General features: G+C 57.4%; 3 protein-coding genes across 3 annotated transcripts; 2 read left to right on the top strand and 1 right to left on the bottom strand.

The window, feature by feature from the left end:
• Positions 1-7,724: 7,724 nt before the first annotated feature.
• Positions 7,725-13,891, top strand: DUS3L (dihydrouridine synthase 3 like). Its single transcript, XM_030966711.1, has 13 exons — positions 7,725-7,774; positions 8,063-8,351; positions 8,878-9,648; positions 10,011-10,052; positions 10,123-10,275; positions 10,367-10,483; positions 10,775-10,840; positions 10,912-11,022; positions 11,868-11,964; positions 12,618-12,693; positions 12,961-13,149; positions 13,232-13,360; positions 13,634-13,891. Exons 1-13 carry the CDS (start codon positions 7,731-7,733, stop codon positions 13,704-13,706), a joined length of 2,157 nt encoding a protein of 718 aa, XP_030822571.1. The 5' UTR covers positions 7,725-7,730; the 3' UTR covers positions 13,707-13,891.
• A 760-nt stretch (positions 13,892-14,651) lies between these two features.
• On the top strand, positions 14,652-18,638 carry MPV17L2 (MPV17 mitochondrial inner membrane protein like 2). Its single transcript, XM_030966835.1, has 6 exons — positions 14,652-14,754; positions 15,010-15,188; positions 16,172-16,342; positions 17,020-17,096; positions 17,186-17,314; positions 18,444-18,638. Exons 2-6 carry the CDS (start codon positions 15,032-15,034, stop codon positions 18,498-18,500), a joined length of 591 nt encoding a protein of 196 aa, XP_030822695.1. The 5' UTR covers positions 14,652-14,754; positions 15,010-15,031; the 3' UTR covers positions 18,501-18,638.
• Positions 18,639-20,627: 1,989 nt separating this feature from the next.
• RAB3A (RAB3A, member RAS oncogene family) lies at positions 20,628-25,737 on the bottom strand. Its single transcript, XM_030966836.1, has 6 exons — positions 25,646-25,737; positions 24,224-24,311; positions 22,524-22,751; positions 21,781-21,899; positions 21,567-21,691; positions 20,628-21,188 (listed from the first exon to the last, which is right to left on the bottom strand). The coding sequence occupies exons 3-6, from the start codon at positions 22,749-22,751 to the stop codon at positions 20,863-20,865; spliced, it is 798 nt and encodes a 265-aa protein (XP_030822696.1). The 5' UTR covers positions 24,224-24,311; positions 25,646-25,737; the 3' UTR covers positions 20,628-20,862.
• Between the last annotated feature and the right edge of the window lie 235 nt (positions 25,738-25,972).

Raw genomic sequence — 25,972 nt, 5'->3', positions numbered from 1 at the left:
AAATCTGGGGATTTTCTGCTTTTTTGAGCAGATTTTTTTTTTTTTTTTTGTGGATTCCTGATGTTTGCTGGGATTTTCCAGCCCACCCTGGAGCCAGCCCCAGCCCGGGCAGGAGGCTCTGGGTCCTTCTCCCTCCTGGAAGTGATGACAAGGTGCTCAGTCTTCCCAAAGGCTCGTTAGGAAATGGCCCTAATTAAGTTTGATGGATGGGGACTGGGGATTATTCCTAATCTCCCTGCAGCAGCCAGAGCAGAGAGGATATTTCACACAAGAACGCAAAGGCTGCAACTGCACAGACCCTGAACCTGCTCCCAAGGTTTCAAATCCCCAGGAAAAAGCCCCAAAATGAGGAGAGCAGGATTTGGATCCCATGGATAGCCCCTCCCTGGAGTCAGCTTTGCCATAAAATGATTTGTTGGATAAAAACAATTGGGTTTATAAAGGTACATAACAGGCCCCAATCACAAAACTGAGTTCAAAATTTGAAGTCCAGTGAATGTTAAGGATTTTCCTCCTCAAAACAATGAGATGAAGATTTGTTTTTCTGTATTTCCTTCCCTCCTTCTCTGATGTGGGAGGGAATATTCCACACAGGAGGATATTTGAACATCCAAGCCCTTCCTTGAGCATTTTAGTCTTTGCATGTGGACTGCAAAATAATGGAAGACATCAACAGAGAAAACACATAAACCAGAAAAATCTCCAGAAAAAAAAAAAAAAAACCTCTCTCCATTCCCAGCCTGCATTCAAGCTGAAATCAAACAATTTCTCCAAGTTTTCTGTGCATGGATCTGCCTTGATGAGCTGGAGATCACCCAGCAGGAGCAATCTGGGTTTTTGATGTCAAAGCACAGCACAGGAGAGCAGCTGGGGCAATTCACAGCCAGAGCCCAGGACACAAGACAGAGCCAAGCAGCACCTGGGAAAGAAATGTTCCTGACCTGGGAAAGGGGAAATAAACAATTAGGGTGAGCCAGATCAGCTCCTCCAACCGGTTTTCTGCAAGCACAACCACAAAGGGTTGTTGCATCAGTGCAGAGAGGAGAATGAGGCAGTGGGGGCAGCTCTGGGGGAAAAAACAGATGGGGAAAATACAGATAAATGGGGAAAATACAGATACAGAAAACACAAGATGGGGAAAATACAGATAAATGGGGAAAATACAGATACAGAAAACACAGATAGATGGGAAAATACAGATAAATGGGGAAAATACAGATACAGAAAACACAGAGAGATGGGGAAAATACAGATAAATGGGGAAAATACAGATACAGAAAACACAGATAGATGGGGAAAATACAGATAAATGGGGAAAATACAGATACAGAAAACACAGATAGATGGGGAAATACAGATACAGAAAACACAGAGAGATGGGGAAAATACAGATAGATGGGGAAATACAGATACAGAAAACACAGATAGATGGGGAAAATACAGATACAGAAAACACAGAGAGATGGGGAAAATACAGATACAGAAAACACAGAGAGATGGGGAAAATACAGATACAGAAAACACAGAGAGATGGGGAAATACAGATAAGAAAACACAGATAGATGGGGAAAATACAGATACAGAAAATACAGAGAGATGGGGGAAATACAGATAGAGAAAATACAGAGATGGGGGAAAATACAGATACAGAAAATACAGATAGATGGGGGAAATACAGATAGAGAAAATACAGAGAGATGGGGAAAATACAGATACAGAAAATACAGATAGATGGGGAAAATACAGATACAGAAAATACAGATAGATGGGGGAAATACAGATACAGAAAATACAGAGAGATGGGGAAAATACAGATATAGAAAATACAGATAGATGGGGGAAATACAGATAGAGAAAATACAGATATATACAGAAAACACAGATGGGGGAAATGCAGATAAATACAGAAAACATAGATAGATGGGGAAAATACAAATACAGAAAACACAGATAGATGGGGAAAATACAAATAAATACAAAAAACACAGATAGATGGGGAAAATACAGATATGTGCAGGAAATACAGATACATGGGGAAAATACAAATACATGGAGAAAACACAGATACATGGGGAAAACACAGATAGATGCAGAAAACACAGATATATGGAGAAAACATAGATATGTGGAAAAAAACACAGATTGATGGAAAAACAGATACATGGGGAAAATACAGATATGTGCAGAAAACACAATTACATGGAGAAAACACAGATATATATGCAGGAAACACAGATACAAGTCTTGCTTGAGCAATTGACTAGAAAAAGAACAAATGAACTCATCACTTTTGTGAGGTGCTTTACCAGGAGCAAGGAGCTCCTGCACCTGGATCGGTTTTTCTCTGTAAAGAGTTTTGTTACTTTGCCTTTTATTAAACCTTTTTTGTTTCCAACACTGCCCCCGAAGCCATCCTGCTGGTTTTTTAATGCCTTCTAAGGTAGCTGAGCTATCTTAGGTGTGTAAACAGATCTCCGAGAGCTTATGAGACTCGGCTGGAGGTACGAGATTTCCCATATTTGACCCATATTTCACATATTTGACCCAGATTTCCCACCTGAAGCTGCCGCCCCCGGGCAGGAGGGATGGAGCAGCGCCCTGAGCCACCCCAGCGGGCTCACACCCCCCTCTCGTGGCAAACCCTCGGCTCCCGGAGCCCAAGGAAAGGATTTTCCAGAGCTGGATCCCGCTCTGGATTGCCAGAGCTGCTCCCAGGGGCTCTGCTGATGAAGCACATGAATATTGATGATCTGCAGAGAGAAAGAGCTGCGGGAGGAGCATCTCCGAGTTCAGCAAATCGTGCCCAGTGTAAAAAGCTCCGGGGCAGGGCAAGGAGAGGGGACAGGGAGGTTTTGTGGGGGGAAAAAAGGTCAAGCTGTGTTACATTTCTATATTTTTTTGAAAAATCCCTTTGTTTGGGATTTTTCTTCTGGGAAGCTGAATTGAATCACCTGGGTGGGACACAGATTAAACCACCTGGGTGGGATGCAGATTAAGTCACCTGGGTGGGACACAGATTAAACCACCTGGGTGGGACACAGATTAAACCACCTAGATGGGACACAGATTAAACCACCTGGATGGGACACAGATTAAACCACCTGGATGGGACACAGATTAAACCAGAGCTAAATTAAAATGTAGGGAGGTTTATTTCTCATGATTCTGCCAGGGAGAGAGTCCAGAGGAGGCACCAGGATGATCAGAGGGATGAAGCAGCTCTGATGGGAGCAAAGGCTGGGAAAATTGGGATTGTCCAGCCTGGAAAAGCTCCAGAGTCACCTAACTGTGACTTTCCAGTGCCTGAAGAAACACGGAGAGAGATCAGGAAAAGTGCCCAAAATAGCAGTTTTGGAAGGTTCCAATGCTACTTGAGAAGCCAGGCCAGATTTGACAAATAGCTCCAGCCAAAGTGGAGAAAATAATTAGAAAAACATTGAAACATGTCATTTTTAGTTGTTGTTCTTATAATTTTTTTTTTAATTTAAACTGAAACGTTTTACTTCGGAAATGATGAAACATTTTAGTCCCAGCAGGATCTTGGAGCCTTTGTCCCAGCAGAACAGGAATGTTTATTTGGTTTGTCACCGACTGATTGAGTTAAATGTCAGGAGGAAACTTCACTGCTGCTTTCTCGCGTAAAAATAAAAATTCCAAATGCACACGGGATTTTATCTGGTGGCACACAAGGCATTAGAAAAGAACAGATAAAGGGTTGAAGGCAAGCACCTTTCCTGCCCTCAACTCCCCTAATTCCCAACAGGCTGAGCCACGAGGGATTAGGCAACCTGCAGGAAAGGGGACAGGGTGACCTCAGGTGACACAGAGGCCAGGAGAGAAGGTTCCTTTGGGGAGCCTCCCATGGAACTGCCCCAAACCAGCCCTGGGAACAGCAGGGCTGGGGGTGATGAAGGCTGAGAGGGACAAAGGCTGCTGAGAGATGCCCCCCAGAACGGAGAATTGGGACTTTCCCCCTGCTGCCATGCCCAGGGCGCTGGGAACAGCCACATCCTGCTCCTCCATCAGCACTGCAGCCTCTGCCAGGAACCCGCCTCTCCCAGCTCTGGGGCCTTGGGCTGCCTCTAATTTTAGGGTGTGATGAAAAGGTTTGGGGTCTCCTCCAAGCTTTCCTAACAAAGGGCTGAGTGCCACAGCCAAGAGCCCCGGGATCCCACAGCACTCCCACGTGAGCCCAGATGTCCTGTGCCTTTCCCAGCTCCGTCCTTCTCCCTGCTCTCTGCCTTTCCCTGCTGCTCCCTGCCTTTGCCTACCCCCTGCATTTCCCTGCTCCTTCCCTTTCCCTTCTGCCAGCATTTCCCTGCTCCTTCCCTTTCCCTTCTCCCTGCATTTCCCTGCTTTTCCCTGCTCCATCCCTTTCCCTGCTGCTCCCTGCCTTTCCCAACTCCCTGCTCCATCCCTTTACCAGCCCCATCCTTTTCCCAGCTCCCAGCTCCATCCCTTTCCCTGCTCCCTGCCTTTCCCAGCTCCATCCCTTTCCCTTCTCCCTGCCTTTCCCAGCTCCATCCCTTTCCCTGCTCCATCCCTTTCCCTGCCTTTCCCTGCTTTTCCCTTCTCCCTGCTCCATCCCTTTCCCTGCATTTCCCTTCTCCCTGCCTTTCCCAGCTCCATCCCTTTGCCTGCCTTTCCCAGCTCCATCCCTTTCCCTTCTCCCTGCCTTTCCCAGCTCCATCCCTTTCCCTGCTCCATCCCTTTCCCTGCATTTCCCTTCTCCCTGCCTTTCCCAGCCCCATCCCTTTCCCTGCATTTCCCTGCTCCATCCCTTTCCCAGCCCCATCCCTCTCCCTGCCCACACACCACAGCCACACCACCATCCCAAGGCCCCCTCACCACGGATAATCCCCCCAGCTCCAGGAACGCTCCCGGTGATCCCATACCCACACCAGGCCCCGAGCTCCAGCCCGCCCAGAGCTCGTCCCCAACCAAGGGCCCTGCCCAGATAATGACCTTTAGCTCCTCCAAAGGCTAAGTCAGCTCTCCCACCAGCCAGGAGGGACCTGCAGCAGGGAGAGCTGCCAAACTGCATGACACAAAGCCTGCAGTGGCCGTTTCCAGGCTTTGGAGGAGCACGGCCCAGTTCCAGAGTGTCCCAGCACAGGTTTTCCTGGAGCAGACAGAGCTTGGTGTGAGGCACAGAGACCCTGATGGAGGGGATGGAGCTGCTGATTACAGCAGGGAGGGAATTGGGAGCTGGGACGTGAAACCAGAGAGGGGAAACGTTTAAAGCTTTAATCTTGGAAACAGCTTCCTGATAGGAGATTTATGAGCAATGGGAATTGTCTCCTTTGCAGAAGGCTGGAAGCTGTGCTGCTGAAACCAGACCGGATAAAAGGGGAGACAACACAGCAGGAATGGATTTGGGCTGAGCAGAGGACAGGACCCCGAGGTCCCCCCCAAGCCCACACCTGGGGCAGGAGGGACCAGCAGAGCTTGTCACAACACTCAGCACAGCTCCAGACCAGGGTGACCAGCACAAAGCTCTCTCCCCCCATGGCAGCTGCTCCTGAGGCTCCCTTTTGGCCAATTCCTGCCGTGGTGGCCAGACCCCAGGGCTTGACACATCTGACTTTTGTGTGGGAGCCTGCGGAAGGGGCAGGTTCATTAATACTGTTTAACTTGGACCTTGAAGGAGCTGAACTTTTCCTGACTTAGCTCTCCCTGTATCTATATCCCACTTTCCTGTAATCAGCCTTTCCCTTTTTCCTGCCTTGGCCTTTCCCAGTGAGTTCCTGGGTATTGGTTTTCTCTGGAGCTGCTGGAGGATGTGGGAGTGACAGCTCCGGCCTTCCAAGCTCTGTATTCACCCCACATTCATCCAGCTCCTCATCCCCCTGGCTCCTCTCCCAACCTCAGCATGACCTGAAGGGGTGAGAAGATGAAGGAGATAAGAGCCAGCACCTCTCCAGGCCCAGCAGAGAGTCACGGAATGGTTTGGGTTGGAAGAGACCTCAAAGCTCACCCATTCCCACCCCTGCATGGCCAAGGACATCTTCCACTAGGCCAGGTTGTTCCAAGCCCTGTCCAGCCTGGGAAAGGCTTTGTTGGGAAGCTCATCCAAGGCTCAGCCTCGTAAAGCTGCCGAGCCAGAGCCCTGAGCAGGGATTAGATGCTGAGGTCTGACCTCAGCCGGGTGCAGCCGGCCCAAAGAGCTCTGACTTTGAGTTTATTGCCCCAAAAAAACAGCAGTGAAATCACTTCATTCATCCCCAGAGCCTCGTTTCCTTCCTTCCTTCCTTCCTTCCCCCGGCCAAGCTGAAGCTTAAAATAGTATTTTGCATTCCTCGTATTTCACTCCAGAACTAATTAACACCCAATCAGGCCAAAGCTCTTCCCACAGCGGCCTGGCCCCGTGGTGCAACCTGCCCATCCTTGGCAGCAGCAGGAGCACCCAGCGGGCCCCCCAGCTCCTCCCAAAAGCCATTTCTGATGGAGCATCTGGAAAGAACCGAGCTAGAACGGGCAAACACCAGAATTCAAGCCCCACGTGCACACACAACCCTGCAGTGCCCATAAACAATCCCCACCGCGTGGGAATCCCCCAACACCACGAGCGGAGGTTCCAGCAGCTCCTAAATTAGGACAAAACCCACAAATTAAGCTGCCTCCTTGTTGGTGCCTCCAGAGAGCAGGGCTGACCCCACGTCCAGCCTCACGGACAGCTTGAACCCAGCTAAAAAAATCTTGGATTCAGCGCGAGGCGTGGGACAGGGAAGATGGAGCCCAGGCCTTGCTGCACTTGGATTTCGCAGCCTTTTCTCAGCCCTCTCAGCAGCCCAGGCCAAGCGTGAGTCAAACGGGGCTGTGGGGATGACGGGGCTGGAAAGGAAACGTCATGCAGGAGGGTCCAAAGGAGACATCAGCCCCCTCATGCAGCATCTTCCACACACGCCAGGCTCGGAGGATCTCGGAGGGGCTGTGCACCAGGAGAGGTGAAAAGAGTGGCACAAACATGAGGAAGACGTGGCAGCTACAGGGGAGGGAGGAAAGGTCAGACACACCACGCCTGACGCATTTTTTGGTTTTCAGCCCAAACTTCCACCCACGGACCAAAGGCAAGGGCGGCTAGAGCACTCCAGGCAGCTCATGAGCAAGAGCTGGTTCATCCCTGTGCATTTACTGCTTAAAAATAACTCTAAAATGACAAAAAAAAAAAAAAAAACATAGCAAGTACCCCACATCTCTGTAGAGCTCCATCCTCTCCCCTGAGAGCTGTGAGGAGGAGGGAGAGACAGGCACTCCCAAAACCAGGGAACTGTTGAAGGAAAAGACAAAGTGGCATTTTGTGTGTCTGTCTGATGTGATGCTGTTCCCCTGTAAGTTGAATTCAGTGTTCTCAGGGTCCTCCCAGCCATGCCCACCCTCAGGGGCCATTACAGGGCCAGGTCTGGGGCAGCACCTGTGACCCCCTCACACCCAGGTGCCCCCAAAGAGGAGCCTTAAGGAGCTGCCACAACGGACAACACCTCTCCCCAAGGTACAAGGGCTGCACAACGGCCTTCTTTCCCTGCTTGGGCAACCCTGACATTCATGAGGGGGCTGTTGCAGCCCCCGAAGAGGCTTCGAAGGGTATACTAACACTACAGCACATAAGCTACTCTCAGCCGCGGCTCCCGCCGCTCTGAGGGGAGCGCGCCTCAGCCGGGCCCTTTTATACCCCGCGCCCGGTCACGTGGCCCCGCCCCGCCGCTGACGTCATCGCCGCGCGCGGCAGCATGGCAGCGGCGGCGGCGCCCGGCGTGGCGCCGGTTCGAGCCCGGTGAGTGCGGGACCGGGGCCTCGGCCCATCCTGAACCCCCCGGGGCGTGCCCCACCCCTCTGTAACGCCCCCCAGAACGGGCTCGGTCCCTTCATAACCTTCCATAGTATGTGTCTGGTCCCTTCATGACCCCCCCGGTACGTCTTTGACCCCTCCATGACCCCCCAGTACCTGCCCGGTCCCTCCATAACTCCCCCAGTACATTCCCGACCTCTCCACATCCCCCTCCCATTCCCTCCTGCCCCGGTTCCGCCCATAACACCCCCTCCTGACCCCCTTTCCCCGCAGGTTCCTCACCTCTAAGGAGCAGTTCCACGCCTACCTGCGGGCAGGGGGCGAGGAGGAGGAGGAGGAGGAGGAAAAGGAGGAGAAGAAGGAAGAGGAGCAGGTCAGCGAACCCCCGGCCAAGAGGGTGAAGGCAGAGGAGCTCGGCCAGGATGGGGAAAGCCAAGGGAATGCTGGAGAGGAGGAGAAGGAGCACCAGGAGAAGAAGAGAGCCCGGGGGCAGAACAAGAGCCGCCCCTGCATGAAACCCAGCTGCTACGAGCAGAGCAGGCTGTGCCCCTCGGTGACACAGGTGGGACACACAGCCCTGCTCTGCCTGGGTTAGTGGGATTTCGGGAAGGAATTCCTCCCTGGCAGGGTGGGCAGGCCCCGGCACAGCTGCCCAGAGCAGCTGTGGCTGCCCCTGGATCCCTGGCAGTGCCAGGGCCAGGCTGGACAGGGCTTGGAGCTGCCTGGGACAGTGGGAGGTGCCCCTGCAGGTGGGACTGGATGGCATTTATGGTCCTTTCCAACCCAAACCAGGCTGGAATTCCATAAAAACCAGCTGGGAGGGGGTGACGTGGGATGAGCTGAGTGTCACAAGCGAGGTGTCGCCTTCCTTGAAGTGTGTCCATCCCCTCCATTGTGTGTCCATCCTTCCACTGTGTGTCCATCCCCTCCACTGTATGTCCATCCTTCCACTGTGTCCATCCCCTCCGCTGTGTCCATCCCTCCCCTGGCACCATTCCCTCCCTGCCCTGGCTGTCCCAGGTGAGGCTCAGAGCAGCCTGGGCTGTGCTGCCCCGTGCCCACCCTGCCCAGCTCCGTGCTGTCCCCAGGGCTGTGCCGGGCAGTGCCGCTTCGGGCCGCGCTGCCGCTTCCTCCACGACGTGTCCCAGTACCTGGCGGCCAAGCCCGCAGACCTGGGCCAGCGCTGCGTCCTCTTCGACACCTTCGGCCGCTGTCCCTACGGCGTCACCTGCCGCTTCGGCCAGGCCCACCTCGGGGACGGCCACCAGAACCTGGTCAACGCCTCCCTGGCCCAGCAGTGGGAGGGGAAGCTGCTGGTGAGGAACGGCCTCTCCAAGGAGCTGCAGCAGCAGCTGCGCAAGAGGAAGTTCAGCTTCCACAAGGCCGAGGAGTTTCTGCTTGGGCTCCGTGCTGGGAAGGGAGGCAAAGCCACAGGGAGCTCCACGGAGGTGTCCAACTGCGCTGATCCCCAGGACGGCCTGAGGGACAGCCCTGTGCTGCAGGAGCAGGGAGAAGATCCCAGACCTGAGATCCTGCAGAGCTCCCAAAGGGCTGAGGATGCTCCCAGACCTGAGGCCCTGCAGAGCTCCCAAAGGGCTGAGGGTGCTCCCAAACCTGAGGCCCTGCAGAGCTCCCAAAGGGCTGAGGATGCTCCCAAACCTGAGGCTCTGCAGAACTCCCAAGGAGCTGAAGGTGCTCCCAAACCTGAGATCCTGCAGAGCTCCCAAGGGGATGAAGGTGCTCCCAAACCTGAGGCCCTGCAGAGCTCCCAAGGAGCTGAGAGTGCTCCCTCCATCCCAACCCTGGGCCCACTGACAGATGAAGACATCACGAAGCTGCGGCCGTGTGAGAAGAAGAAGGTGAGAGTCCCTTGAGTTTGGTCCCGTGGTGGGGATTGTGCATGGAAAGAGGGAAGAGAAACCCCCTCGGAGAGCCTTTAGCTGGGGGAGGCAGGCAGAGCATGGAAGGGCTTCCTCCCTGTGAGGGTGGGGAGGGGCTGGGATGGAATTCCCAGAGCAGCTGTGGCTGCTTCATCCCTGGAAGTGTCCGAGGCCAGGCTGGACAGGGCTTGGAGCAGCCTGGGACAGTGGAGGGTGTCACTGCCCATAGCCAGGGCATGGAATTGGATGATCCTTAAGGTCCTTTCCAAGCCAAGCCGTTCTGTGATTCCATAAAAACCATTGCAGCTCTGCTGACCTGCTCCTCCATCCCTGTTTTCCAGCTGGAAATCCAGGGCAAGCTCTACCTGGCTCCACTGACCACGGTAGGTTGGTAACTCGCTGTGGGCACGGTTGGAACAGAGCAGATCTCCTGACAATGCCTGTCCCTGGCAGTGTGGAAACCTCCCTTTCCGACGCATCTGCAAAGGTTTTGGAGCAGATGTCACCTGTGGGGAGATGGCTGTGTGCACCAACCTGCTCCAGGGCCAGTTCTCCGAGTGGGCTCTGCTCAAGCGCCACCACACCGAGGACATCTTCGGGGTGCAGGTGAGGGGTCCCGCCCCACAGCCCACCAGGGGCTCACTTCCCAGGGGAAAAGCTGCCTCTGGAACTCAGGGAAGCTCCTTCCCTCTGGCAGCTGGAGGGAGCCTTTCCAGACACCATGACCAAGTGTGCAGAGCTCCTCAACAGGACAATCGACGTGGATTTTGTTGACATCAACGTCGGGTGTCCCATCGACCTGGTCTACAAGAAGGTGAGAAGTTCTGCGGTGGGTTTTCCTTCCATGAATCCTTGTCTTCACCCTCTGCTGCCCGATTGCTCTTTCCAGTCTGATCCAGAGCTCCCAGCTCATTTATGATCTCAAGAGAAGGGGAATAAGCTGCTCAAGGAGCAGGGAACGGCTGTCTCTGCCTGGTGGGATTTGGGAGGGAAGAGCACTCTGGAGTATTTTTGGTTGAAGGATCCACTTTCTCCAAATTCTGAGATGCCCCAAGGACTCTCCACTGTGTGAGGAAGGTCCTGAGCTCCATGTTTTGTCCCTCAGGGAGGAGGCTGTGCTCTGATGACTCGCTCCAACAAGTTCGAGCAGATCGTCCGCGGGATGAACTCGGTGAGCCGGAGCTCCTGGAGCTGAGCTGATGGAGCCCAGTCCAGCCCGGCCTCACCTTCCCACCTCTGCAGGTGCTGGATGTCCCCCTGACGGTGAAGATCCGCACTGGGGTGCAGGAGAAGGTTAATGTGGCTCACAAAATCATCCCCAGGATCCGGGAGTGGGGCGCGTCCATGGTCACGGTACGGGGACAGAGCTGCAGGGTTGGTGCCTGGGGATTCTGCCTGGAGATCAGATGGGGGTGACCTCCCCCTGCCTTTTAGTGTCCTCTGCTAATGAAAGAGGAAAATTCAGGTGCAGAGGGTGTTTTCCTCCCTGCTCCTGAGCCGTGGGTCCGTGATCATGGAACCCAGAATGGTTTGGGACGGGACCATCCCTGGGGGTGTTTAACGAAGCCTGGATGTGGCACTGGGTGCCAGGGTCCAGTTCAGCTGTTGGGGCTGGGTTGGACTCGATGGCCTTTAGGGTCTCTTCCAACCTGGTCATTCTGTGAATTCTGTAAATCCAGAGGTAGATCCCAAGGGATCCCCTACCCAGATCTGCTCTCAGCACCCATTGATCTTGAGATCGATCCCGAGGCCCATCCCGAGGGTGATCTGGGTTGATTGGGCAATCTAGGCTGGGTTGGACTTGGTGATCTTGAAGGTCTCTTTCAACCCAGTGATTCTGTAAATTCTGTAAATCCAGAGGTAGATCCCAAGGGATCCCTTACCCAGCTCTGCTCTCAGCACCCACCAATCCCAAGGCTGATCTCGAGGTCAATCCCGAGGTTGCTCCCAAGGTGCCAGGGTTCAGTTGAGCTGTTTGGGCTGGATTGGACTCAATCTTGAAGGTCTCTTCCAACCTGGTCATTCTGTGAATTCTGTAAATCCAGACGTGGATCCCTTAGCCAGCTCTGCTCTCAGCACCCATTGATCTTGAGGCCCACCCCGAGGTTGATCCCAAGGCCCATCCCAGGGCTCCCTTCCCAGTCCCGGTGTCCCCGTCCCTGCCTGCCCTGCGGTGAGTGTCCCTGCTCTCTCCACAGCTGCACGGGCGCTCGCGGGAGCAGCGCTACACGCGCAGTGCGGACTGGGCTTACATCGCCGAGTGCGCCCGCCTGGCCAGCCCCATGCCTCTCTTCGGTACGTGGGGCACCCCTTGGCACCCCTTCCCTTTCAAATCCCCCTCAAAACGGGGGGGAAAGAGCGTGTTCCTGTGGGGTTCGCATTCTCTGAACCTGAAAGAAGAAGAGAAAAGAATGATCAAAATGATTCTTACCTCGTTCGCTGCTCGTGTGTTTGTGCCAAAGCAGAATGCAACGTGGGGGTTGTTCAACCACAGTGATGGTGTTTGGGTTCCTTGGCCTGTCAGGAAATAGCCCCACATTGCTCTGCACAGAGAAAAGAAAGGCACAGCTCTCCCCAAGAATATTTCTGGGTTCCACATTCTCTGAACCTCAGAGAAAGGAAAAACGCAATTCCTACCATTTTCTGTGCTTGTGTTTGTGCCAAAGCAGAATGCAACGTGGGGATTGTTCACCCACAGTGATGGTGTGGCACAAAATCCCTAAACCTTCAGGGAAACCGAAGGAGAAGAGAGGAGAAAGCTCCTTTTTTCCTTGTAAGGGAACATCCATCAGAAACATCCCTGGGAATCCAAAGCAGGAGCCTCTTTGGACCATCTGGCTCTGGGACGTTGTGTCCATGTTGAATTTCATCCCGTGCCTGCATTAGCTCACTTTGACTTGTCCTCACGGATCTCTTTGACCTCTGGCTTCTCCCTCCTCTCTGGGCAGGAAATGGGGATATTTTGTCCTATGAAGATGCAAATCGAGCCATGCAGATGGGAGTTTCTGGAATCATGATTGCAAGGCAAGTGCCTGTGTGTCCCTTCACTCCTGAGCCCTGGTGGTTCCAGAGGGGGGAAAAAAAAAAAAAAAAGGATTAAAAAAATCCCTAAACAAACCCAAAGCATGGAATTTCCTCTCAGTGAAGCCACCCTGAAAATTGGTGAAATCAATTTGTATCAGCTGGAGCTTCTTGTTGGAATGGAAAAGAAGATTTAAAGCAGAAATCAGTGCTGGGAATCTTCAGGAGCATCAGTGATGGGAATAACAATTTTTTTTTTTTTGTCTGCAGGGGGGCACTCATCAAACCCTGGCTTTTCACGGAAATCAAGGAGCAGAGACACTGGGATATCTCCTCCAGGGAGAGATTTGACATCCTCAAGGACTTCACCAACTACGGCCTCGAGCACTGGGGGTCAGACACCCAGGGAGTGGAGAAAACCAGGAAATTCCTGCTGGAGTGGCTCTCCTTCCTGTGCAGGTGATGCTGCCCAGCCAGGAGGATCTTTAAACAATAATTAATCAACTAATTAACCCCTAGCACTCATTTCATTTCATTCCAGGTACATCCCAGTCGGGCTATTGGAACATCTACCTCAGAAAATCAACGAGCGGCCGCCCTATTACCTGGGGAGGGACTACCTGGAGACCCTCATGGCCAGCCAGAACGTGGATGATTGGATCAAAATAAGGTAAGGAAGCAGCAAATCTCATTCCACTTGCTCAAAAGGGACGTGGCAGAGCCCCTGTAGGGCCACAGGGTTGTGTGACAGCTGGGCACTGAGCACCGACCCCTCCTTGGGTTTGGTTTTTTGCTGTTTTTCTTCCCTGAAGTGTCCAGAGCCAGGCTGGACGGGGCTGGGAGCAGCCTGGGACAGTGGGAGGTGTCCCTGCCCATGGCAGGGCAGGCACTGGGTGGGCTTTAGGGTCTCTGGATTAATTCTGTGATTGATTCTTTCTCCCAGTGAGCTGCTCCTGGGCCCCGTCCCGCCCAGCTTCACCTTCCTGCCAAAGCACAAGGCCAATTCCTACAGATAGGGCTGGCCTGGCCCTGTCCCTCGGCGTCAGGAGGAGTTTGGATGGGCTGTGAGGAGGAGCAGGGCTCCTGGCAGTTGGAATAAAGCTGATGTTTTTAGAAGCTGGGGAGTTTTTTGCCTTCCTGCCTGCCCCACACCAATCCTGGCAGACAGACACCTGTTAGTGAGGGGATCTTTGCCTCCAGTTCACAGCCAGAGCTGTCCCAGCTGTCCCACATCGCTGGGAAAGATCCTCAGTTCCCACCAGGATGTCCTTGGGAGTGACAAACTCCCAGGACGAGGAGCAGCAACGTCTCCCCAGCCCCTCTGCAAAACACAGGAGAAGCAAGTGAGATGTGTCACTACCAAGGTGACACAGAGCTGATGCTCAAGCTCCAAAGAGAAGCCTCTCAAAGAATTCTGAAGGCTCTGGGGACAGCCTGGAGGGTCTCAGCAGCGTCCCCACACTTGGGTGACCCCAGTGGCACCAGCAGAGTGGGGAGAGCAATGGTCCCAGCGCTGCTGACACCCATCATGGCCACCTCCACAGGCAACCACGGCTCCCCAGCCACCCTGCTGCCCCCAAACCGAGGTACCAGGGACAGGGCAGGGCTGGGGCACCGCGGCGATCCCCTGGACCATCCCCAGCTCGCCCCCCAACTAGCCCTGGACGAGCTGGTGCCTCGGTAGGTGTCATGGCGGCCTCCTGTGCCTCAGTAGCTGTCATGGCGGCCTCCTGTGCTTAGGTAGGTGTCATGGCGGCCTCCTGTGCCTAGGTAGGTGTCATGGCGGCCTCCTGTGCCTCAGTAGCTGTCATGGCGGCCTCCTGTGCCTCGGTAGGTGTCATGGCGGCCTCCTGTGCCTCGGTAGCTGTCATGGTGGCCTCCTGTGCCTCGGTAGCTGTCATGGTGGAGGCAGGAAGCGGAAGTCGTTGGTGTCACGTGACGCCCGGCCTGTTCCACGTGCGGGTGGCGGTAACGCCCGGTAGGGGCGGGGGGGGGGACCGGGAGCAGCCGGAGGCACCGGGAGCCGGGCTGGTGTCCGGGAAAGGGCGCTGGGCACCCAGCGGGGTCAGTGCAGGGGCACGGAGATACCGGGGCTGAGCGGGGGGCGCGCAGCGGGGCGGGATGGGGGTGACTGGGGGGGGTGGAGCAGTGGGGGCGCTGGGAGGGGGCGGCAGGGGTAACTGGGGTACTGCAGAGGGGAGAACTGGAGAGAGAACTGGGGGGAGCTGGGAGGGGACCCAGCCTGAACCGGGAGAGCTGGGGGCCCGGGGGCAGCCAGCAGTGACTCTGGGGCCGTGCCCGTGCCCGTGCCCGTGCCAGGCCGGGCCGGGCCGTGCCCAGGATGCTGCTGCGCTCGTGGCGCTCGCTGTTCACGGGCCGCCTGCTGCTCCTCACCAACACCGTCAGCTGCGGGGGGCTCCTGGCAGCCGGGGACTGGCTGCACCAGGAGTGGCACCGCCGCAAGCACCCGCAGAGCCAGCTGCAGCTGGGACGCACTGGTGAGAGCTGGGGTCTGATCCCACTGCCAGGGCAGGGATGGGCACTGGGACGGGCAAATCCCCCTGTCCGGGATAGGGATGGGCACTGGGATGGACTGCCCAGGGCAGGGATGGGCACTGGGATGGGCAAATCCCCCGGTCCGGGATAGGGATGGGCACTGGTGGGCACTGGGATGGACTGGGCAAATCCCACTGCCCCAGGGCAGAGAGGGCAAGGACACCTCCCGCCCTCCTGCTGCTCCAAAGCCCAGCCTGAGGCGCTTCTGCGGGCACTGCCAGGGATCCAGGCCTGGGGGAAATCCCTCACGGGGTGGAATTCCTCCCCAAAACGCGTTCATGGCATTTCCCTGATCTCCGTCCCAAATCCATGAACCTTTCCTGGGATCCATCCAGAGATCCGGAGTCAGCTGGGAAATGCATCCCCACCCTCACAGCAAGGAATTCCTTCCCAAAATGCCCTCCTGGACCCTTCCAGGCCTAGGGGAAACCCATCTCTGCCCTCACAGGGAGGAATTCCTTCCCCAAAATACCCTCATGGATACTTCCAGTACTGGGGGAAATCCATGTCTGCCCTCAGAGGGGGAAATTCCTTCCCCAAAGTGCCCTCATGGCATTTCCCTGATCTCCATCCCAAACCCCTGAACCTTTCCTGGGATCCATCCAGAGATCCGGAGTCACCTGGCTCTGGGGACAGCCGGGAAATCCATCCCTGCCCTCACAGCAGGGAATTCCTCCCCAAAATGCCCTCCTGAGCCTCCAGCTGGGGAAATCCATCCCTGCCCTCACAATGTGGGATTCCTCCCCAGAATTCCCTCCTGGACCCTCCCAGGGCTCTGGGGACAGCCAGGAAATCCATCCCCACCCTCACAGCAGGGAATTCCTCCCCAAAATGCCCTCCTGGACCCTTCCAGGGTTGAGGGAAATCCATCCCCGCCCTCCCATTGCTGAACCGCCCCCGGGCCGCGCTGCCGTTGTTGTTGCAGGCAGGATGTTCGTGGTGGGCTGCAGCCTGGGCCCGCTGATGCATTACTGGTACCTGTGGCTGGACTGGGCGCTCCCGGCGCGGGGCGTGCGCTGCCTGCGCACCGTGCTCCAGAAGGTGCTCATCGACCAGCTGGTGGCATCGCCCACCATGGGAGCCTGGTACTTCATGGGTACGTGGGGGCCTCGGGGGGCGCCCACCCGGCCCCAGACCCCAGCCCAGCAGCTCCTGGTGGTGCCTGAGGGGTTGGGCTTGGGGCTTTCAGGTTCTGTGCTGGGTTAGGGCAGAGTTCTGAGTTCGTGTGGAGCGTGGGCAAGTTCTCCTCACGGTTAATTTGACAAAAGGCATCACCGCAGCTCTGGCAGGGCTGGGATGGGACCATTCCCTGGGGGAATTCAGTGCCACCCTCTGGGGGAAGAACCTCTCCCTGATCTCCATCCCAAACCCCTGAACCTTCCCTGATCTCCATCCCAAACCCCTGAACCTTTCCTGATGTCCATCCTAAACCCCTGAACCTTTCCTGATCTCCATCCCAAACCCCTGAACCTTTCCTGATGTCCATCCCAAACCCCTGAACCTCTTTCCCTGATCTCCATCCCAAACCCCAGAACATTCCCTGACCTTCATCCCACCCCTGGCACAGCCCCAGCCCTTCCCCAGACTGATCTGTGCCTCCCCTTTCACTTTCCATTTCCCTCCCTCCCTCCTCTGGGCGCTGCCGGCGCTGCCCTCCCCGCCCACACTGGGAGGGGTTTGGGGCATTTCCACCCCAATTCCCACCCCATTTCCCACCCCATTTCCCACCCCAATTCCCACCCCGATTCCCTCTGACCCCTCCTGTCCCCGCAGCCATCGGCACCCTGGAGGGCCAATCTCTGCAGGAGAGCTGGGACGAGCTGAAGGAGAAATTTTGGGAAATGTACAAGGTGATCCCCCCCCTGAGCTGTCCCCTCTGTCCTGCTGGGGGCCGTGGGCAGCCCCCAGCTGCTCCTTGTCCCCCCTTGTCCCTCCCCAGGCTGACTGGAGCGTGTGGCCGGCGGCGCAGATCCTGAATTTCCTCTTCGTGCCACCCCCGTTCCGTGTGGCTTATGTCAACGTGGTGACCCTGGGCTGGGACACCTACCTGTCCTACCTCAAACACAGGGTGAGCCCTGCCCCTGAGCCCCTGCCAGCCCCGGGAATTCACAGAATTCACAAAATTCACAGAATTCACAGGATTCATAGAATCACCAGGTGGGAATAGTCCTTAAAGGTCATCGAGTCCATCCCAGCCCCAACGGCTCAACCGAGCCCTGGCACCCAGTGCCACATCCAGGGATGGTGACTCCACCAACTCCCTGATCCCCAGGAATCCCCAAAATTCCCCCAGATTCGCAGAATTCACAGAGTCACTGGGTTGGAAGAGACCCTAAAGGTCATCGAGTCCAACCCAGCGCCAACAGCTCAACCGAACCCTGGCACCCAGTGCCACATCCAGGCTTTGTTAAACACACCCAGGGATGGGGACTCCACCACCTCCCTGGGCAGAACATTCCAGAACTTCATCACTCTTCCTATGAAAATCATCCCAATATCCAACCTGTATTTCCCTTGGTGCAGCTCCAGGTTGTGTCAGTCCCTGGACGCAGCCCCGCACGCTCAGTGGACGCCCCCCCCCTCAAATGGCCAGCAAAACACCCCAAACTTCACCACAGACCATCCCGGGTGCCACACACTGCCGGCAGACCCAATTGCCAACACACGGTTTCCTTGGCATGCACGCCATATCTCTAAAGCCCTGCCCAGCACACAACCTGCTCTCAGCACACACAGGTTCCCCCTGGGCAGTCACACAGCACAGGGTGACCTCTCTGGCGTCCCGCACAGCACAGGGTTCCTCAGTCCCAGCACAGCACAGGTATTGAGTCCGCACAGCACAGGTGTGCAGTCCAGCACAGCACAGTATTTCCCTGCTCTGGGCAGTCCAGCACAGCACAGGATATTTCCCTGCAGTGCCCAGCACAGCACAGGGTGATTTCCCTGCAGTGCCCAGCACAGCACAGGGTGATTTCCCTGCAGTGCCCAGCACAGCACACGATGATTTCCCTGCTCTGAGCAGTGCCCAGCACAGCACAGGATGATTTCCCTGCAGTGCCCAGCACAGCACAGGGTGATTTCCCTGCTCTGGGCAGTGCCCAGCACAGCACAGGGTGATTTCCCTGCAGTGCCCAGCACAGGCCCAGTTTGATTTCCCTGCTCTGGCCCTGCCCAGCTCACCCCTGGGTGTTTTCCAGCCCCGCAGCCCCGGGCAGGAGCCCCCACGGCAGAGCCAGAGCAGCGCCGGGGCGTAGAGAGGCACGAGGCCGTTCCAGAGCATCCTGCAGATGGATCCCGATGGATTTCCATGGATTTCTGGCCTTTGTGGAGCGCCCCAGCTGAGGGAGGGCATGGCCAGAGCCAGCCCCCCCCTCCACGTGCCTGCTGCTGATTAACTCATCTGCTAATTACAGCCGTGGGTCGGGGTTGGAACAATCTCGTGTTGCGGGAGAAGCTGTAAAGTGATTTCTTCTGGGATTTGCCCGCAGAGCCGGGGTGAGGAGGAGCTGCTGCAGCCCCTGGGAAGGGGCCTGGCTGGGTTTGTTCCCTCTGCAGAGCAAACCGGCCCCGTGCTGCTCCTCCAGCACCTTCCAGCCGAGCGGAAATCGGGAAGGAACTCTTCCCTGTGAGGGTTGGAATGGAATTGCCAGAGCCCAGGGCCAGGCTGGAGCAGCCTGGGATGGTGGAAGGCGTGGGAAGGGATGGGATTTAAGGTCATTCCAACCCAAACCCGGTCCGTGCTTCACTCTGGCTGCTCCCCCTGCAGCTCCTGTCTCCTTCCCCTCCTGCTGTTTCTCTTGCAGCTCAAGGATAAAATCACTGCGCTCCCCCCCGAGCTGCCTCAGCTCCATTTCCCCCCCGGCTCGGGCGGGGGCTGCAGCCACCTGGATCCTCTATAAATAGGGACAGAAACGGGATGTGATCGCGCCCGCCGGCTCTGCAGAGCTCGGCAGGATGAGGAGGGGTTGGAGGCAAATTTTGGCAGAGTTTGGGCCATCACACCCCTCTGCTCCCAGCCCTGGGGCAAGCTGGACACTCCCTGCATCACCCAAGAGCTGAATGATTTCCAGTGTCAATGAAAATTGCCTGAATGGGGTTTTTTTTAACTTGATTTTTAAAGCTGTGCCTTAATGCTCTGCCCTGGTCCCTGCTGTCACACACCCGGGGGGATTCAGCTCCTCCATCAGCAGCAGGAGCCATTTGAGGGATGATAATTTTAAAAAATCCTATTAATTCTGCTCCTCTCTGGCAACTCAGGGACCCCGAGGAACTTCTGATCAGCACTGGTTTTATTTCTTCACAACATTTCTTTTAATACAGTGATTTTTAGGAAATTGTACTCTTTTTTTTTTTTTTTTTTTGACACTTTTGACATTTGTACAGTACAGTGTAACTCTTCCATAAGTAAACTTCACAAAAAAGAGGAGGGTGGGGAGGGAAGGAGATGGAATCATGATTTGGGGGGAAATAGAGGGGAAACCTGTAAAATAAAGACACAGCGCTCCAGGAGAAATAAATAAAGGGCAGCTCTGTCATGGCTACGGGAATATCCACTTATTCACAGTCTCCACAGAAGCACAGAACTACAGGAACACGAGATCCCAAATCCCTGGAGCAAACCAGCCCTGGAGCCCAAGCCAGGCTCCCCCAAACTGGGGCAGATCGGCTCCAGCTGGCTCGGCCTCGCTGATGCGTTGAATTCATTTTTCATTTGAAATCTTATTATTTAAATAATAACAGTTCTGTCGTCTTTTGGTTGTGGGGGTGGGGTTTTTTTTTTTTTTTCTTTTTTAAGTGATATTCACAAGCAAGGTTACCACACTGAGAGAAACCAAAAAAAAAAAAAAAAAAAAAATCAGAATAAATGTATATATATATATATATATATAAATGCACCACCACGGCCACAGCACAGCAGGTCACGCGCACAGCGTCACTTCCTACGCCTATTTACAAGGAATTTCTGTATGTACAAGGAGGAAGACGGCGGGAGCATAAATTAGCATCTATTTATACAAATAAACAAGAGTCGGGAAATATCCATCCAGCTGGAGGGGCAGGGCAGCCGGGCACAAAGAGCCCCCTGCACCAGGAGCTCTCGGGGTAAAAGGGGTGGGTTTGGGGAGGGGGGGGGATTTGGGGGGTCCTGTCACAGCACCCACACGCTGGGAAGGGGGTCCCAGGGTAGGGGGATCCCCAGGACAGGGGGTTCCAGAGCAAGGGGGGGGGTCCCAGGGTAGGGGGATCCCTAGAGCAGGGGGTCCCAGGGCAGGGGAAAAGGACAGGGGGTCCCAGGACAGGGGGTCCCAGAGCAGGGAAAATGGGCAGGGGGTACTGGGGTAGGGGGGTCCCCAGGACAAGGGGTCCCAGGACAGGGGGGTCCCCAGGGCAAGGGGGATCCCCAGGACAGGGGGATCTCCAGGACAGGGGGGTCCCCAGGGCAAGGGGTGCCAGGACAGGGGAGGGTTTGACCAGGGGAAATGGGGCTGGGGGGTGATGGTTTCTTGACAGTGATTAAAAGCAGAATGAGGGGGGGGGGAAGTTTTCTACCAGCCCAGGCTTAAAAATAAATTAAGGGGTAGGGGGGCATAGCCTAATGAATTGGGGTGGGGGCTCCTAGAGGGGCCGCAGCCCTTTCGGAGGTATCAGCAGCAAAAGCCCCCGTGGGACCCCCAAGAGGAGGAGCTCGGGGGGGTTGGGGGGGTTTGGGGTGCACTGACCGGATTTTGGGGGGATCTGGGGGGGGCTGGCCCCTAGCAGGCACAGTCCTGGTGGGGGGGCCTGCTGGTCCGTGAGCTGGGGGCCCTGCTTGGCGCCGGTGACCGCGGGGTCGGCCGTGTCCAGCGACTCCGACATCTTCTCGCAGATGATGTCCACCAGCCTCTCGAAGGTCTGCTTCACGTTGATGTTGTCCTTGGCGCTGGCCTCAAAAAACTCAAACCCTGAGGTGGTGGGGAAGGGGGGAAGGGGGGGACGGACAGTGTGGAAGGGGACAGAGGGACAAGGGACACGCACGTCAAAGATCCGGCCCCGCGTCACACCCCGCGTGGCTCCTCCTCCTCCTCATTCAATATTTAAAGGGTTTGCAACCTGCCCCCACCACCCCCGAAACCCCGTTTTTCCCACCCAAAGAACCCCCCAGATCCTCCCCCCAGCCTCTCACAGAGAGTTTAAGCTGTGCAGCGACTCTGTGGTTTTTCACCGGGCGCCAAGTCACCGCCAATACCGGAGCAGAGCGATTACACGCAGGGAATTAAGCCCTTAATTAAATTAATTGTGGGCTGGCAGCCGTGGCGGGGGGCTCCCCCTCCCCAGCTCACCCAGGTGCTCGGCGAGCTGGCGGCCCTTCTCCGAGGAGACCACGCGCTCGTCCTCCATGTCACACTTGTTCCCCACCAGCAGCACCTGGGCGTTGTCCCACGAGTAGGTCTTGATCTGGGTGGACCTTGGGGAAGGGAGAGGAGGGGGATCAGAGGGGCGGGCAGGGGGTGGCTGGGGCGGTGTGGGGTGCCCAGAGCCCCCCGTGGTGCTCACCAGTCCTGCACAGCGTTGAAGGACTCCTCGTTGGTGATGTCGTACATGAGGATGAAGCCCATGGCCCCGCGGTAGTAGGCGGTGGTGATGGTGCGGTACCGCTCCTGCCCCGCCGTGTCCTGGGGGGGACAGCTGAATGTCACCCCACGGCTGTGGTGACACCTCCACAGGGGCCCCACCATGGGGACAGGTCTGGCTCCAGCCTGGAATTGTGCTGGTGGGGCAGCTCCTCACTGACCATCACCCAACCGAGCGTTATCCCATAGTGACCATTACCCCACAGTGACCACCACCCCACAGTGACCACCACCCCTCACTGACCATCACCCAATTGAGCGTTATCCCATAGTGACCATCACCCCACAGTGACCACCACCCCTGAGTGACCGTCACCCAACCGAGTGTTATCTAACAGTGACCATCACCCAGCCAAGGATTATCCCATAGTGACCATCACCCCATAGTGACCACCACCCCATAGTGACCATCACCTCACAGTGACCATCACCCAACAGAGCATTATCCCACAGTGACCATCACCCCTCACTGACCATCACCCCACAGTGACCATCACCCAACAGAGCATTATCCCATCACCCCACGGTGACCATCACCCTCACGCCACCAATCCATCACTCCCACCACCCATCACTGACCACCATCCATCTCCCCACACCACCATCTCCCCCTCCCCATTAGCCCAGCCCAGGGGTCTGGGAGCACCCGGGGGTCTCTGTGCTCACCCAGATCTGCAGCTTGATGCGTTTGTCGTTCCTGTAGATGGTCTTGACCTTGAAGTCGATGCCGACGGTGCTGACGAAGGCGGGCGTGAAGGAGTCGTCGGCGTAGCGGAACAGGAAGGAGGTTTTGCCCACGCTGCTGTTGCCGATGATCAGGATCTTGAACATGTAATCGAAGTTCTGGTCCGAGGATTCCTTCTGCCCATAGCGGGAGTCAGTAGCCGACGCCATCTGCAGGGTGGGGAGAGGCCGTGACAGCCCCGGCAGCGCCCGGCCCCGCTCGGAGCCGGTTCCCAGCACGGGTTTGGGATATTTCGGCTCAGGATGGGCCGTGGTGTGGCCATCCATGGGTCACCCAGCCCCGAAGGGCTCAGAGAGGGAGAGGCCACCTCCTGTCACCCGCAGAGCAGGGACCTGCGGTGTGCCCATGGTAAATGTGGGGCACGTGGGCCACGGCGTTTGCCCAGAGATTCACCGTGGCTGCCAGGACTTGCCGTGGGTGCCAGGGATTGCCCCAGGAATTGCCGTGGCTATCAGGAATTGCCACGGCTCTCAGGATTTGCCAAGGCCGCCAGGAATTGCCGTGGCTCCTAAGAATTGCTATGGCTCCTAGGAATTGCTGTGGCTTCCAGGCTTTGCAATGGTTCCCAGGAATTGCCACGGGCACCAAGAATTGCTGTGGCTCCCAGGATTTGCCACGGCTCCCAGGATTTGCCAAGGCTGCCAGGAATTGCCCCAAGAATTGCTGTGGCTCCCAGGATTTGCCACGGCTCCCAGGATTTGCCAAGGCTGCCAGGAATTGCCCCAAGAATTGCTGTGGCTCCCAGGATTTGCCACGGCTCCCAGGATTTGCCAAGGCTGCCAGGATTTGCCCCAAGAATTGCTGTGGCTCCCAGGATTTGCCACGGCTCTCAGGAATTTCCGCGGCTCCCGGGATCTGCCGTGGCGGGGCGTGGCTGCGGCCGGGGCGCCGCAGCCTCTCCCGCATCTCCCCGGTGACAAAATGGCACCGGCAGCGGTGCCCCCGCACGGCACGGCCAGCGCGGTGACGGGGACCGGGGGGTGGCACGGGGACCCGCGGGGGTGGCGCACACACACGGGTGCCAGGCAAGGGGGCACAGAGGTGGGTGCATGCCCAGGGAGGAGCAGGGGGATGCGGGGAGCTCGTGGAGGGGGGTGCGGGAATGGGGCGCTGGGTGCTGCTGGGCATTTCGGGGGGCTTGTGGGGGGGGGGATTGACAGGGAGGCTCATGGGGGGGCGCAGGGCGATGCAGGGAGGGGGTGCGGGGTGCTGATGGGGGGGGTTCAGGGTGCTGATGGGGGTTCAGGGTGTTGATGGGGGGGGGTTCAGGGTGCTGATGGGGGGTTCAGGGTGTTGATGGGGGGGGGTTCAGGGTGCTGATGGGGGGTGCGCACGGGGCTGATGCGGAGGGGGTCACCTCCTACTCCTCCCCGCAGGCCCAACCCCGCTGCACTCACTCGGTCCCCGCCGCACCGAGAGCCCCCCCCAGGCCCTGCGCAGCCCCCCCGCGCCGCATCCATCATCATCATCATCACCATCCCCCCACCCCGCCTCCCGCCTCCTCCGCTGCAGCCGCCCCTCCCCTCCCGGCGCCGGGGGGGTCCCGGTGGGGGTCTCGGGGGGGTCCCGGTGGGGGTGTCGCTGTGGGGGGGTTCCCGGTGGTGGTGGGGGGGTGTCTCACCTCTGCCGCGCTCGCGCCGCCGCCTCCTCCCCGCAGCGACTGCAGCAGATGCGGAGCCCGGGTGACGTCGGCTGATGGGCGGAGCTCGCTATGTAAATGAGCATAGACGTCACGGGCGCGCCCCTGAGGGAGGCGCTGATTGGCTCGGCGGAACGCTTTGATGGACAGCGGACGGACGGGGGGGAGGAGACGCCCCCTCCCGGCGCAGTGGTGGGCGCCGCCCCCCCCTTCGGCCCCTCGCAGTGGTGCGGTCCGGCCGCGCTCCGTGGGGCGCGGGACGAACCACCCCAGCGCCGGCGGGGGTGTAGGGCGAACCATCCCCGCTCAAAGGGGGGGACAAGGTTTGACAGCCTCCCTGTCGCGACATGGCGCGCTATCGTGACGCCTTCCCTAGGCCTGCAGTGGCGGGCAGGCTTATCCTTGCCGTGACAGGGCGGCTGGCGCTGAGGCGGGGCTGGTGCGCAGGTGGGCGGCCATGTCCTCCCTCGCCCTGCGGCTGCAGCGGGGATTAGGACCGGCAGCATATGGCGGCCTGAGGGCAGCGGCACCGCCCTGCCCTGCCCGGGCCCGGAGCCTCCCGGGCCCGGCCCTGCCCTGCCCCGCCCGGGGGCTCCGTGCTCTCCGTGCCCGTGCAGCTCTTGGCCCCTGCCCAGGCTCATCGCACACCCACAGCCCCGGCAGGACCGAGCCGGACGCGGTGGGCACGGGTGGGCAGCGGGGATGGAGCCATGGGGGTGGACACGGGGGCAGAGATAGACCCAGCCATGGGGATGGAACCAGCTGTAGGATGGATCCAGAATTAGTTATGGATGGATCCAGAATTAGGGATGGAGCCAGCCACGGGGATGGACACGGGGTCAGGGATGGAGCCAGCTGTAGGATGGAACCAGAATTAGGGATGGAGCCAGAATTAGGATGGAGCCAGGCTCAGGCATGGATCCAGGCTGCCGTGGCCATTTTCCATCACCTTCTCCAGCCAACAGCCCCCCCGCTCTCCTCATGCTGCAGCCCCCCAGCCATAAACGGGGGGGAAAAAGGGCTTTTTCCACCTGCCCCACTCCAGCCCGGCAGAGTCCGGGCTGGATCTGGATTTGAGTGATTTGAGAGCACAGAGCCTCAGCCCGTCGCTATCTGCCGAGACAGGGGGACATCCAGCACCACCAGGGATGGCACCGAGCCGCCACCACCCCTGCAGGACCCGGCACTGCCGGCCAAACCCTGGAGAGCGGCTGGGCTGGGGAAGAAGCGTCACCTCCAGCGGCTCCACCGCTGCTGCCAGGGCAGGCAGGGGGCGAGGGCCCCACGTGCCGGGGCAGTGCCGCGGGTGGGGCCGCGTTTGCGGAGATCAATCAGCGCGGGGAGCAATGCGGAAGAGCCGCGAGCGGGCTCCGCGCCGCGCCAAGCCGGCGATTAAATATTTACCTTAGCAGGTCGTGTTTGCCGGTGATGGATCGGCGTTTCCAGGGAGGAGCTGCCTTTTGTTCCAGCGCACAGCCAGGCCCTGCCCGGTGCCCGGCGGGAGACGGGGCCGCCAAGCGCAGCAGTCCCTGGGGACATTGCCTGCGGCTCCCGTGACGCGCAAAGAGGCGCTTGCAAGGCTCAGGTTAAGGGTGGAACAAACCGGGTTTAATCTCTGGAAGGTGAAGGAACAATCCCAAAGGACCCTGCCCCAGGCAGGATAACGGAGATGGGGGGCTGTGGGGGGGGTGGTGACAGCACCCGCCAGGGTCCGAAATGTGAAATACAAAT

This window comes from Camarhynchus parvulus, chromosome 28, assembly GCF_901933205.1.
Source record: "Camarhynchus parvulus chromosome 28, STF_HiC, whole genome shotgun sequence".
Taxonomy (NCBI): Eukaryota; Metazoa; Chordata; class Aves; order Passeriformes; family Thraupidae; genus Camarhynchus; species Camarhynchus parvulus.
This window is presented reverse-complemented; position numbering and strand designations above follow the sequence as displayed.